General features: G+C 40.1%; 2 protein-coding genes across 2 annotated transcripts; one reads left to right on the top strand and one right to left on the bottom strand.

Annotated features, from left to right (window-relative positions):
- Nucleotides 1-1,931: 1,931 nt before the first annotated feature.
- On the top strand, nt 1,932-5,838 carry LOC135651382 (uncharacterized protein At4g38062-like). Its single transcript, XM_065171450.1, has 2 exons — nt 1,932-2,106; nt 2,795-5,838. Exon 2 carries the CDS (start codon nt 2,827-2,829, stop codon nt 5,716-5,718), a length of 2,892 nt encoding a protein of 963 aa, XP_065027522.1. The 5' UTR covers nt 1,932-2,106; nt 2,795-2,826; the 3' UTR covers nt 5,719-5,838.
- A 4,609-nt stretch (nt 5,839-10,447) lies between these two features.
- LOC103981910 (AAA-ATPase ASD, mitochondrial-like) lies at nt 10,448-12,101 on the bottom strand. Its single transcript, XM_009398669.3, has one exon. The coding sequence runs from the start codon at nt 12,050-12,052 to the stop codon at nt 10,610-10,612; it is 1,443 nt and encodes a 480-aa protein (XP_009396944.1). The 5' UTR covers nt 12,053-12,101; the 3' UTR covers nt 10,448-10,609.
- Nucleotides 12,102-15,104: the final 3,003 nt, after the last annotated feature.

Here is a 15,104-nt window from a genome sequence, read left to right as displayed (position 1 = left end):
GCAGCCGACGACTCGTCTCCTTCTCCCAGCCCTCCACCCCGTCGTTTCAAGATTCGCCTCAAATCTCGAAGCAGCGATGGCGCTTCCTCCCTTTCCGCGACCAATCCAACTTCTGCCTTCCCCGTCGCAGCCGACGACTCGTCTCCTTCTCCCAGTCCACCCCGTCGTTTCAAGATTCGCCTCAAATCTCGAAGCAGCGATGGCGCTTCCTCCCTTTCCGCGACCAATCCAACTTCTGCCTTCCCCGTCGCAGCCGACGACTCCTCTTCGTTGGATGATCCCACACCTCCACCCCGTCGTTCCATGACCCGCCTCCAAGCTCCAACAAGCGACGGCGCTTCCCCCTCCAACGACGGTGCTTCCTTCTCCTGGGTAGTTGTCCCCTCCTCTGCCACTACCGTATCTGCTGCTTCCTCCTCATCCACCGTGGCCATAGGCTCCTCATCGACTGACACAACTGCTGCCTTCTCCAAGGCGATCGACGAATTCGTTTCTGCCTATGATCCCTCCGTGCTTCTCACAGGTCGCCATGCCTCCTCCTCCATGGCAGTCGTCCCCTCCTCTGCGACCAGCGACGCCTCCTCCTCTTCCTCCACAGTGGCCATTGGCTTCTCAGCAACCGACACAACTGCTGCCTTCTCCAAGGCTGACGATGAATCCTTTTGTCGCTATGTTCCCTCCTGGCTTCTCACAGGTGGCAATGCCTCCTCCTCCTCCTCCACGGTGGCCATCGGCTCCTCAGCGACCGACACAAATACTGTCTTCTCCAAGGCGACCGACGAATCCTTTTCGTGCTATCTTCCCTCCTGGCTTCTCACGGGGGGTCATGCCTCCTCCTCTGCGGCCAACGACGCCGCTGCTTCCTCCTCCTCCACGGCAGTTGTCCCCTCCTCTGCGGCGAACGATGACGCTGCTTCCTCCTCCACGGTGGCGATCCTCTTCTCCCCAACAAACGCAGCTCCAGTCTTCTCCAAGGCAGCCGACAAATCCTTTTGTTCCCATCCTCCCTCCTGGATTCTCACAAGCAGCCATGCCTCCTCCTCCAGGACAGTTGTCCCCTCCATTGCGACCAACGACGCTGCTACCTCCCGGATTCTCACAGGTGGCGACGCTTCCTCCTCCAGTGCAATTATCCCCTCTGCGACCATCGATGCTGCTGCCTCCTCCAAGGTAGATTTTCCCTCCTCATCTTCATTGCACCGACTCGATCTTGAGGATTTTGTTCGACGAGCTTCTCTTGTACCCTATACGTATCGTCACATCGTACTCGTTTCTCTCATCATCAAGCAGAAGACCATCAGCTTCATGTCAACGCATTTACTTTCCCCTGAATGCACAGGTCGAGGGCCAGAGCGCGACTTTGCAGTGGAGAAATAAGAACTTCATGGACCTCCATGCAGCTTAAATTACTCCCTTCTCTTTTCAGACATTGCAAATAGATTTGAAGAACAAAATCTAAAATGGGAGTAGCAATGGAAGATTGATTCGGGTCCCTTCTCTTTTCTCATTAATTATTACTTTTACATATTTATTCCTAAAAAATTTCAAAATAATGTGAACGTCCCTATAAAATTTAATGTAACATATGTATATTAATTGAAGTTTCATGATTCTCCACCCCTCCCATTTAACAACCATCCAAAACTTACACTAAGAAGCTATTAATCATATTTACTAATTTTAAATTTATGTAAAATTTCTAAAACATCCTTAACTCTGATTGTCCATAAGACAAATATGTAAGATTTTAAGTATTACATGAATATATATATATATAGAATTTGGGATCTAATCATCTAACTCATCCCACCCGTTAAAAGAAAAGATCATCCTCATGGCACTAATCTTAAAGCTTACAAAGAAGCCGTACCTTTGCAATCGCCATAACCTAATTTGAACTGTTGAGATTTCCAAACCGCCCGCCGAAACTTCAAACACATCTCTTCATCGGGAGAAGTGAAATGAGAGATCAACGCATCAGTTGTCTCCACAATCCGCTTGCGGTCCGCTTCGCTTCATTTATGTCCGACATCTCCTCGGCCGCAGCATCTGCCGGAGTTTGAGGCCCGTCAGCACGGCCGTCTCTTCTCCTCTTTCCGTTTCCAGGTCCTCCTCCTCCTCCTCCTCACCCAACACCAGGCCTTCCTTTTTTTTTTTCTTCTCTTTTTTGATTCTCAAACACGACATTGAAAAGATTCTTTGCTCTTTAAGACGAAAATTTTCACGATCTGCGTGCAATGTCGAACGTGTTGGATCTGTTTATCATCCTAATCTCTAGATCCGCGTTTTACTTTCGAGTTTGTTTCTTTGGATTTCATCTATTTATTTGTTGTGACCTTCCTTTCTGATTTCTTTGTGCAAAATGGGATTCTTTTGAACCCTTTCGCGTTGTTTTGATGAATACGTTGTGGTTACTATCTCTATTTAATGAAAGAATTAATGCTGCTGCAATGTGTTTCGTTTTGGATGTTCTCACTGCTTTGCCCTTAATTTGGTTGACGCATTGTTCACGCTGTGTTTTCTGGAGTTTCATCCGTTCACCTTTCGCGACCGCTTCTGACGATTTCCAAAATGAGAAACTTTCTCGTTGCTTTGGTGATCCGGAACTTTGTTCCGGTGAATTAATTTGTAATTTCCGTTTAGCAGCGGCAGAGCCAAAATTACTGTGATGTGTTGCCTTGTAGTATGTGTGTTGCTTTTTTCCTTATTTGTCTGATGCAATTTGAGGAAAATTTCTTTCTATAAGTTCAATGGATTCCTCCTGTGACTAAAGAACTGTGACAAATTATTTTAGGTCGGAGATCAAGAATCATAGCTAAACTGGAGATGGAAGAAGTGTGCAGAAAATTGGAGGACTTGAGGTCTGAAATGGAGACCCTCAGAGAAGAATACCGGGCCAAGTCTGAGTTGTCCGAGAACTTGAGGCGAGCCCATGAAGCGCAACTTGCTCGGCTCCAAGAGGCGAAGGCACAGATTGAGAAGCAGTCTGCAGAGATTGATGGAAGGGTGGAGGAGATTTCCTTGTCCAAGAAAATGTACGAGGATCTTGAATCTCGGTTAATGGAGAAGGAGTCTGCTCTGAAGCAGCTAGCTCTCCTGAACGAGAGCCTCAGGGTCAGTACTAGGGAGAAGCTGATGGATTTGGAAGGGAGAAATAGAGAGCTTGCCTCGGCTTTGGATGAAGCGAACACAAAATTGGAAGAACAGGAGAGAGAAATATGTTCCTACAAGGAAGAGATTAAAGGGCTCAATGGTCTTCTGATCAAGTCTCAGAAGCAGTGCTCTGATGCAGAGCTTAGAGCTCAGGCTTCTAAAGAAGTGAGACGAAGAGGAGAAATGCTGCAGAAATTAGAGGAGGAGAAAATGGATGTTGAGAATCAACTAAAATGGAAAATGGAACAATTTATGCATCTCGAAGAAGCACATGGTAAACTTCAAGATGAGTTTCGGGTGGCCAAGAAGTTGTGGGGATTGGAGAGATCTACTTTGGTCGACAAGATTCAAACTTTGCAATTGAACTTTGATTCTCAAGCTGTAGTCATTGAAGATCTGAGTTCCAAGCTGAAGATGTGCAACCAAGCATTGGCCCATGAGGAGAGTCGAAGGAAGCTGCTTGAAGTTCAGATTTCTGAATCGAAAGCATTGTATGACAACATTTTCTCAGAATACGAAGAAGCTAGATCAACAATTGAGGCATTGACAGAAAAAAGAGATGAGGAGATCGTCTCCTTAAGGATTTCTTTGGCTACTAAGAGTACACTCATTAAAGAGATAGAATTCAAGAGTGCGCACCTCGAACAAGAAAATCAGGAGCTGCAAACATCTTTGAGAGAATACCAAGATGCTCAAGCAATTGAAGCTGATACTGCTTCTTCCTTGAAGACTCTAAGAAACAAATTTCGAGCTCTGGAGCATGCCCACAGGAGATGTTCTGAGAAGCTGAAAGCCAAAGAAATTGAATGGAGGACCCACGTAGTGAAGCTAGAAAAAGATTTGGATGATTGTCATTGCCAATTAAATTCGAAAGATAAGCGGCTTTTGGATTTGCAGCTTGAGTTGGAAGACTGCCAGTCTTTATTAATGCAACAGAAGTTGGATATTGAAGAGATAGCAACCGTTCTTTTGTTGGTTGAATCGAAGTTTTCCAAGTCTTGCTCAGTTATTGAGAACTTAAAACTTGAGATGTCACAGCATAATGCAATATATGCAGGGAAATTTGATGTTTTGATGGGACAATCGGATAAGAACACTGCTCTTATTCAAGCACAAGCTGAGACACAAAAAGAACATGATGCATTTGAGTCATTGCAGAGAAGGGCTAACTATCTAGAAACTGTCGCTCAAAAGAATGGTGTGCTGGAGAAAGAGCTGGAGGAATGCAGAGGGATGCTTGAAGAATCATACAGGAATCTTGGTTACATAAAAGAACAGGCTTCTAAGAAGGAAATCCACATCTTAGATGACCTTCGAAGTGCATCAGATGAGCTGGATAGAGCAAACTATGCTCTTGCTGAGAAAACGACTGAACTGAGTAAAATGCAATGTGAACTGCAACAGAAAACTTCCATTTTGGAGAAAATCAAGCTTGATTTAGAAACTGAATTGAATAACTACAGAGATGAAAACAAAGCAACTAGAAAAAATTTGGATTTTGCAATTGTTGCCAAGATGGAAGCTGAAAATAAACTCAGGCAAGTAAAGGAGGATCTTCTTGAACTGACAAAAGAGAAAGACAAGATAATAGAAGAGCTCAAGCAACATGTGGTCTTAGTTGAGGAAGATAATGGAAGAATAGAGTCTAAGTTTGCCTCTCTGTTTAAATCAGAAGTTAAGAAATTCTCTGAAACAGAGAAGAAGTTTCTTGAATTTGCAAAATACAGTCATAGGAGACTGAAAGAAACCCAGGGGCTAATTAATAAGCTGGAAGAAAAGTTCATATCAAGCGAAACTACAATTTTGATGACGTTCGAGCAAGAAATATTTAAGTATTTACAAGTCATGGAAGATTATGACAAGAGTATCACTGGACTTCTGCATGATGTTCTTTCGCTTGAAGAAGATGTTACATGTTCTGTGGAAGCGACCACTGATTCTCAACTCAAAGACAAGCAACTTGAGATCCACTCACTTCTTGATGATTTGGAGTATATGGCTGCGACTTATGTGTTAATGGAGCAAGAGTCCAAGTTCCAAAGCATCTTTGCTGTTGAACTGGAAAAGGAGATTAACATGCTGCTGTTGAACTTGAAGTCTGAAGAAATTTCATCATTAAATTCAAAGAATTGCATAGAACAACTTAAAGTTCAACTGTCCATGCAAAGTTTGGAAAATGAGAAGAAGCATGTTCAAGTACTGGATGAACTAAATTTCTTGCAGATTGAGAAAAGAACTTTGGTGGACCAATTAGGAAAACTCAAGGACAACATAGAGGCCCTTCATAACAGAAATGCAAAGCTCTTATCAGAAAAGGAAGAGTTGATTCAACAGATGATGGGGTTCAACAATATGATAGGCATGATGTATCATGCAGATGAAGAGCTGATGAGAAACTGGGATGAGGTCTTGCAGAAAGCTGAAGATGAGAATTCTGTCACAAAATTTGATAAGAAATATCCGTTCAACTCTGACATAATTGATGATAGGAAGTATATTTCTTTAAAGAACAGCATACAACTGGTTTCTGGTAAAAGATCACCTCTAAATGAGCATAACTGGTAGATGTTGGAAGGATCAGAAGGTTGCAAATTTTACTTAGACATAGGTCTTGTTGTATCTCTAGTGAGCATTTACATGTGCTGCTTTAGTCACGGACAGTTGTTTACATAAATTTTTAATCACTGACCACTTTATTTAAATACATCAATATTACTCAGTGATGTAAACTTCTTGCTTTTTTTTGTTTAAGCAAGTTTAAGTTAGCTTCTTATGTCTGAAGTTTTTATCTTTACTTAAGTACTTTGGATCATGGTATGCAATTTTGAATGATATTCTCGGTACGGGCGGTACGTACCGGTCCGATGACATACCGGTATGCGGATCGCCTGCTATCGGACGGACCGTGCTACAGTGCTACAGTAATATACTGTAACATTGCTACAGTAAGAGGAAATCGCTCGGTAAGCCCTGATGTACCGTTCGGTATGCCTTGGTGTACCGCTCGGTATGCTGGTACCGTACCGTACCGAGCCAACCTTGAAATATCGGTACGATACGGTATTATATACCTTACTTTGGACAAATTTGAAACCTCATCTTTTATCAACTACTGTGTTATTTGCCAAGCTAAACTTGCACAGCTTGTTTGATTGATCGATGGCAATATTTTGCATTATGCTGGATTGTCATTTAAATATGCCTTTTCTGGTCTATCTTCTAAGGTTTCTGATAATTTGAAAAGGCAAAAAGGATGGAGTCATGGTATTAAAATTTTAATGTCTCTTTCTGAACAAGTGTCTTACCTGTTTTAATCAATTTTAATGGTATTAATTAAGAAGATATTTATCAATGTCTCTTCGGAACATGTATTGTTGGTTTCACAAATAGAAAGAAGAAAATAACACTATGAACAAAATAACAACCAAGAATTACTGCCCTCACAGTACCATATGTAGCCAAAGTATCTGATGTGTCCTAGATCTATTGACATGTGAGGACAGTGATTCTCCTGAGTTGGATAATATAAAATTCTCATCTTATAAGTCTATATTCTTTATGTTTACAGTATGAACATTGCCTTCTTTGGTATAAATTTATTGAATATGGTTGATATGTTAAGTTTAGTTTCAGAAAATGTCTAACTAGTTATTCGAATCTATGTTGTTGAAGTACCCTTGCTGCAGTTATCTTGACTTCAGTGAATTTGCTCTTTGTAGAAGAGATCTTCCCGTATGTTGTTAGATAAAGTGCTTAGATTACTGTATGCTTATAGACCTTTTATTTGTGGCAGCAAATTTTGATGTTATAAATCTTACAAACTGTTTTTATTCTAAATGTTTTTATACTTATTTATAGGTTCTATCTAGTGAATAGCTATTCTGATCAAAACAACCATGCATATACATTGAGTTGAGTCCATGCAGTTATTTTCTTTCCTCCCTTGCCAGTTATATGTCTTCATAGCTATGCCAGAACCAAGTGCATGTTCTTTCTAGTTTTTTTTCTCTGTTAGACAATAAAATGTGATCTTCTGCATGTCTCTGGCTAGACAGAACATATTCATGGCCTCAATTTTATTTAGGCATCATTTAGTGTGATTGCATTCTGGAAATTTGCATGCTAGATCATCCATTTTTTATCTTCTTTGTTTTCTCTCCTTCCATTAGTCCTCAGAGTACCCTATTCTGAAATCTATTTCTTAGTATCAAATCTCTCCAAATTGATAAGATATTGCAGACCAAGATGCATCTAATTGGGAACTAAATACATAGTGCCATCCTTTTCTGAAATCTATTTCTTAGATCTTATCAAGGCTCTTCAAATTGGTAAGATATTGCAGACCAAGATCCATCTAATTGGGAACTAAGTAAATAGTGCAACTAATTGAAAAGATGTACTAAACTCTAAAGCTTATGAGAACCAGCTGTTGGGAGTTGATGCAAACTTCGTTGAATGGAGGACTATGTTTTGCTTTACATCTTTCAATTTAGCATATATGCACTATCATCTTGTACGAGTTTCACAAAATTATGGTTCATTTGTTCTAGCTATTGTTATCATCCTACATCTCTGCACCTTCAGTTTCAAAGAATAAATGTTCCATTTTATCAATTCAGCACCTCTGTGATTTAAGAAAACTTTTTTCTATGTATGTAGGGTTTCCTGGGACTAAGTGGGACGATGCTCAATTGCAACCTAAGCTCTTTCATACTGGATGCTTGCGTTGCTGTTGCTGCCAACTCTTTTCACATCATTGTTGGTGCCTTTGCCAAGTTCACAGCAGAGCTGGAGGGTCCAAGAAAATATTTCTTGATGCTTCTCCACTCATTGCTATAACAGCTGCAGGTAATAATCTCATGAAGCATGACCCTGTTGCACCTGACAAAGTACTGAACTTCAACCTGACACTGTCCATGGCCTCAAGTAGTTGTGATTGCTGTTCTTGACCAAGTAGGAGGTTCTGTTGAATTCAGCAGTTTTGGGCACAAATAGTTTGGTTTCTCTTTAAAACATATGGAACATCTCTGATTACTTCCTTGAACAGCTCTCCTAACACTTGCAGACATGAGTGCAGGTCACGAAGTCATGTCTACTGGCCTTCACTTGTTCTTCAGTGAGCACTCAGTCTCCAGCATCACATTTGAACTGTTTGGGCTAAGGCATTTTGGTGCCATCTCCAGCACAGTACCACTGCGGTTGCAAACTTGGATCTTATTTGACTCTGGTAACTTTTAAATTTTTTATCAATGTCATTGCATCTAACAGTATAAACCTGGAGTTAGATCATATGAGTGACAGGTTGACTCATCTGGATCCATACATGCTTATATAGATACACAATTTTTTGTACATTATTCATGTTCTTATCATCTCGATCTAATTGGCTCTATTGATTCCCATTCCATTTGTCTCTTCTTATATAGCCCATATCAACCATTGTTTTCCACCATCATTTCTCACCCCTCCTTTATTGATATCATCCCTAATAATGATGAATAAGTACTATAAATATATGTTTGAGACGAGAAACGAGGTTGGGAGGGAATAATTACATGATGGAGTTTTTTTTTTTCTTCATAGTTATCATAACCGAAAATCGACCTTACCAAGTCTTGGATTGTAAAATTACTAATTAAGTTGGTGAATCAATTGATTAGATCAATAGATTTTTAATGAAAAACATTCAAATTATGATTATAATTCTTTTACTTCATATAAATGTTATGATATAGTAGATGTATTAACACATATAATATATAATATATTTGAGGAAAGAGAAAAATTTATCATTGTTCTCCCTACTTTGCTTTATATTTGTTTTCCTATTTCCTCTATTTATTTCTTTCTTTCTTTTTCATTGTCTCTTGATGCCTTTTCTTTTTCCCTTCCATCTATCAATCCATACTGAAGAGAATTTTCTTTTCTTGTTTTGTGCATTCATATGGGCATTAAATAATAATAACAATAATGATGATGATGTTATTATTTGAACAATATCATCACACAGTTGGATGGTGGGTTTTTAATCAACATTCAAATAATAGTGCTACTATTTATTTCATTATTTATTACTAATGTTATGTCATATTAATTGTAGAACATATTTTACAAAATAAATAAATTTTATATTATTTCTACTTGTCCTTTTTCTCTTATATTTTATTTTTTCTTCTTTTGTCAAACGGAAGTAGGATTCTAGAGCTGTATGAACAGGAGTCTCAGACATTGAAACACCACCCCCTTAAACCAAACCAAACCAAATTATGTAGATACAAACGATGATTGCTAAAACTTGCAATTGCAAACCCAATTTTATTTTTTGAACCATTTTGATACACTAAAATCCAATGAGTTCTTCACTATTTTTAGTACTATCTTGTTCAGTAAATGATACAAGTAGATGCTGATGTTATAGCATACTACTGCCATGTTTTCTTATTGTGGTTGAGTTACGTGGTGTGCCGTTCCTTCTTGCTGAGCTCTTTAGTCATCTGCAGAGTCTTCGACGGAATACGCTTCGTTTGCCGTGTACACACGAGCACTGCCAACTTTGACTTGGCTTCCACAGGCAGAGGAATCTTGGAGGTTGACATAAGAAACGGAAACAAAGAGACAAGGAGCGTCCTATCGAAGATGGAAAGAAGAAGAAAAGAAACGAAGAGACAAAGTGGATCACGCTAACAGGTATCACCGACTCATCATGTTTACTTGCCCTTGTTTGACCAAAAATTACGATAGTATTTTTTTTTGCCGTTGTTATCAAAGATGACAACGTGATGATAACATGTTCTTTTTGCCTTCAACAAGAAGTTTGATGCATTGCTACAGTAAGTATAAATTGCTGATAGATCTGAGACATTTTTCATCCTATCTTTTGTCGTCTTGAATATGACTCCGGTGCTTATTTTTTATTTATGTTCTTCTTAGTTATCGATAATACTTTAATCTAACTTAAATAAATAGGATATATATATATATATATATAATTCTTGAGAAATCCAATTAATCTTATTTCTAAATATACAATAAAATTTTCTATGATGCGAGTTTTGATCTTTAAGATGATAAAAAAATATCTTGGGATTGCACAAGATCAACCCTGATAGAAATATAATCTATTAATATCCTTGATCATGCAATTTGACGTAATGAACCTAATGTCACTAATTTGGATGATATTCAAATTTAGATAGATCCCAGAGTTGGAACTCTTTAATCATATACAAATGTCAACTTCATTAAATTACCATTTCATTAATCAACTATATATATATATATATATATATATATATGACTTGGTCAACGTAACCCCAATATTATTCAAATATAATTGAATTGACGAGTTGGAATCCTATTGTTCCTTTGTCATAGTAAAAGATGCCGGATCGGATCGGAGTCCAACCCGGATCCGAAAGGAACGACCACAAACGACAAGACAAAGTATCGATGCGATCTACTCGCTCTCCACGGTCTCGTCCACGCCACTGCCTTCGTCTGCCTTGGCCGCCGCTCCCCGGGCCATTTCCAGTGCCTGAATCAAGCCCTCGAGGCGCGAACCGGCATCGTCCTTCACGGACTTGGTCATCAGGTTCTCCGCCACGTCCGCCGGCGTCATCTTCACCTCCTCCATCAGCCCCTTGATGGTGTCGAACAGCGGGTGCGAGTCGATGTCCAGGTAGTTTTTGGCCAGCACCATGAACGCCTCGAAATGGCAGTAGGACAGCTCGATGTGCTTGTCCATCCTCCCCCTCCGTATCAGCGCCGGGTCCAGCTTCTCCACGTGGTTGGTGGTGAAGATTATGAGCCGCTCCCCGCCGCAGGCCGACCACAGGCCGTCGATGAAGTTGAGCAGCCCGGAGAGCGTCACCTTGCTCTCCTCCTTGTCCTCCTTCTCCCCCGGCACCTTCGGCTTGTCGTCGCCTCCCTCGTCCTCTTTCTTGCTCTTGGTGCGCTTCCGCTTGCCGGTGAGATCGAGCGAGCAGTCGATGTCCTCGATGACGATGATGGACTTGCTGGTCGTCTCGATGAACAGCTTCCTCAGCTCGGTGTTGTTCTTGACGGAGGTCAGCTCCAGGTCGTAGACGTCGTAGTCCAGGAAGTTGGCGATGGCGGCGATCATGGTGGACTTTCCGGTTCCGGGCGGGCCGTAGAGAAGGTAGCCCCTCTTCCACGCCTTGCCGATCTTGGTGTAGTAGTCCTTGCCGTTGCGGAAGGCGATCAGGTCGTCCATCAGCTCCCGCTTCTTCCGGGGATCCATGGCGAGCGTGTCGAAGGTGGACGGGTGCTCGAACACGACGTGGCTCCACACCGTTCTCTTGTACCCATACCAATCGTTGCTGGGGTTGTTGGTGTACAGCTTGCGCTGTCGTTTCCGGAGCCCCACCTCGCGCCCCTCACGCAGCACGTGGGCGAGGTACTGCCCGACTATGGGATCGCGGTGGCGGCGATGGAAGGTCAGCCTATAGTACCGCCGGGAATCGGGCGGCGGGTACCAGGAGATGGACTGCGAGGGAGGAGAGCGAGACACGGAGGCCCACCAGAGCTTGGCGCCCTCAAATTCGTCGGTGACCTCCTCGTGCTCGTCCATGCTGAGCGTGAGGCTGCCGCTGTCCTTGCCGAGCTCGGCCTTGAGCCTGCTGGCGTTCTGCGAGCAAGAGTTGCTGAGGTAGGCCTCGATGTAGGTGTAGGCCTCGCTGCGCTTCATGCGTTCGCCGGAGAACTCGGGGATGGTGACCTGGACGTAGGGGTAGACGAAGGCGAAGAGGCGGCGGGAGTGCTTGGTGATGGAGTGCTCGAGGTGGTGGAGGGGGACGTAGCGGCCGACGACGGCCCACAGGAACATGATGCTGGCCGCGAGGGAGCCCAGGCTCGCCCACTGATCGCTCAGCGTCGCCATAGCGGAAGTAGGCAATTGTTCCGTGGGTTATCAAACGGGCAGCACGGACCGTCCTTTATAGAGATGGGATCAGTGTAGTCATGGTGTGAAGTAGAGCCACTGATGGAGACGGCCGTGTGACCTTTGAACGTTCGTCATGGTGTGTTTGTTGAGTTGATTGTTCTTCGTCACGCAGACCAAACGCTACGCTGGGCGGTGGATACTTGGAGACGAAGTCATCGGCCTATCTTGCGCTGCCTCGATCAGGGTTTGCCGAATTACCCTTCACGTTGGTGGTGGGACCACGACCCCGTCCCACAATCTCAGTCTGTGTTGTTTCGAGAAACGCTGTACGCTGGCGCAAGAATCCCAGCCTTCCTCGTCTTCTTCTTCTTCCGCGAGAGGGAGGGTGCGTCAGATGATGACGTAATGTCTTGCGCTCGGTTCCTTTATCTGCTTGTATTAACGTAGGAAGACGTAATGAATGTGGTGATTTACATATAATTAAAGAAGCACGTCACGTTCGATTGAAGAGTAGATGTGAAGGGAACGTGTATGTACCAAAAATGAATAGTATCTAATATACGAGTAATCAATCCTAATATTACGGTAGAATAATCAAAATAAATGGTAGGTAAGTTCTTATTTCTTCATCAATAGTCACCACTTGTGACGCGCGATGAGTTAGCTTTCCTATACAAAGTTGACCATGTCTTTAGAATAAAATTTTCCACTGGGATATGAGATCATGTGAACCATTTTTTTACTTTTTTATTTTTTGATTCCTTATATATTTCTTGATCTTCTAAAAATACCAGCAAACTATATATTACATACATCATTTCCATATTTCAAAATTTTATTATTATTATTATTATTATTATTATAATTATTATTATTATTATTTTTGACGTACTTCTTGTTGATCTTGATAAGAAGAAGAAATAGAGTTATCAAATAGAGGAAGAGTAGGACAAACTTCAATCTTCTATATTTCTCTCAAGAAAATTCTTTATAATTTCAAAAACTCTATCCCTTCTTCTTATCAAGATTAACATTTGGTATCAGAGCATAGGTTAAGCTATGACCTCCTCTTCTTCAAGTACCATTCAACTCCAGATTTCCAGATTAACAAAAGAAAATTATGATATATGGTGTATCCAAATGAAGGTTCTTCTAGGCTCCCAAGATATATGAGAGTTTGTAGAAGATGGATTTATTGAATCAAGTCTAGTAGAAGAAAGAACAATGAATGCAGAAAAAAGAAAACAACTCAAAGAAAAAAGAAAGAAGGAGAAAAAGGATTTGTTCACGATCTACCAAGGGCTTGATGATACAATGTTCAAGATCATTGCTCCAGCAAATACTTCAAAGGAGGCTTGGGAAATGCTTCAAAAAGCATTCGGTGGTGTTAATAAGGTAAAGAAACTTCGTCTACAAGTTTTATGTGTGAAAATATACTAAGATTGAAGACGAGTTTGAAAAAAACTTCTGAAACTATTTCTGATTACTTCTCAAAAATCATTTCTATTGTTCATCAAATAAGATGAAATGGTGGACAAATAAATGATTAGAGAGTAATAGAAAAAATACTAAGATTTCTAAATCTAAAATTTGATTTTATTGCCATTATGATTGAAGAATCTAAAGATTTGTAAAAAATATCTTTAGAAGAACTTATGGGTTCCCTTCAAGTTCATGAATAAAGGATTACAAAAAGAGGAGAAAACGTAACTATGGAGCAAGCACTACAAACTAAGCTTGCTTTTGAAAAGAAAGGTAAATCAAATTCTCAAAGAGGAAGAGGATAAGGACAAAGAGGAAAAGGAGGTAGAAATCAGACCAATCAAGAATCTCCAAACAATGAAGATGTTGGAGAAAATTCTAGCCAAAGAGGCCGAGGTTATAGTCGAGGACGTGGCCAAGACCGTGGACGTAGCAGAAATTCTAAAATGCCTAAAATACAATGCTATATTTGCAAAAGGTATGGACATTACTCTTATGAATATTATTATAATCCTAACAATCAAGGTGATAAGGTAAATTTTATTGAGGAAGAAAAGAATGAAAATCAAGTTTTGTTAATGAGTTATGATAATTTGAAAGAGGATCAGTCTATGACATGGTATCTAGATACAGGAGCCTCAAATCACATATATGGCATCAAAGAGCTATTTTCAGAAATGGATACAAGTTATTTCAGGAATATTACATTTGATGATTTGTCTCAAATACCAGTAAAAGACAAAGGTAAAATTCTCCTTAAACTTAATAATGGCAAAGAATTATACATTTCAAATGTTTATTATGTTCCTGATATGAAAAATAATATTATAAGCTTGGGATAATACTTGAAAAAGATTATGATACTGAGATGAAAGATATAGCTCTCTTAATTCATGATAAAAATAAAACAATGATATCACATGTGAAAATAACAAAGAATAGAATGTTTCCTCTGCATTTAAGTATTTTTTATTAATCAAATTATTTTAAAGCTTATATTGAGGATATTTCTACACTTTGGCATCTTAGATATGCTCACTGAAATTTGGAGGCTTTGAAACTTCTAGAGAAATATAATATGTTGATAGGAATGTCAAAAATTGATCACCTATCAAAATTATGTGAAGTATATGCTATGAGTAAGCAAGAAAGAAACCATTCAAAGTCAGAAGAACAAAAAGAGCATGTCATCGACTTAATCTAGTGCACTCAAATGTTTGTGACCCTATCAATCCAGTATCATTTGGAGAAAGCAGGTATTTTCTTACCTTCATTAATGATCATAGTGGTAAAACTTGGGTTTACATGTTAAAAGAAAAGAAATTTTTTTAAAGAAAACTTAAAAAATTTAAGAATTTGGTTGAAAGACAAAGTTGTTGTAAGATTAAATGTTTAAGAATATATATCAAATGAATTTGAAAGTTTTTGTAGAAATAATAAAATTCTACATCAATTCACCATGCCATACACACCTCAACAAAATGGTGTCTCAGAAAGAAAAAATAGGACTATCCTTAATATGGTCTAATGCATGTTAAATAAAAGAAAATTTTCTAAATAATTTTAG

The sequence above is a fragment of the Musa acuminata genome, chromosome BXJ1-4 (assembly GCF_036884655.1).
Source record: "Musa acuminata AAA Group cultivar baxijiao chromosome BXJ1-4, Cavendish_Baxijiao_AAA, whole genome shotgun sequence".
Taxonomy (NCBI): domain Eukaryota; kingdom Viridiplantae; phylum Streptophyta; class Magnoliopsida; order Zingiberales; family Musaceae; genus Musa; species Musa acuminata.
Note: the sequence above shows the minus strand (reverse complement) of the source record. Positions and strands in the feature narration are given on the sequence as shown.

Coding starts and splice junctions, on each gene's coding strand:
- LOC103981910 (XM_009398669.3), bottom strand. CDS start 12,052: ATGGCGACGCTGAGCGATCAGTGGGCGAGCCTGGGCTCCCTCGCGGCC.
- LOC135651382 (XM_065171450.1), top strand. CDS start 2,827: ATGGAAGAAGTGTGCAGAAAATTGGAGGACTTGAGGTCTGAAATGGAG.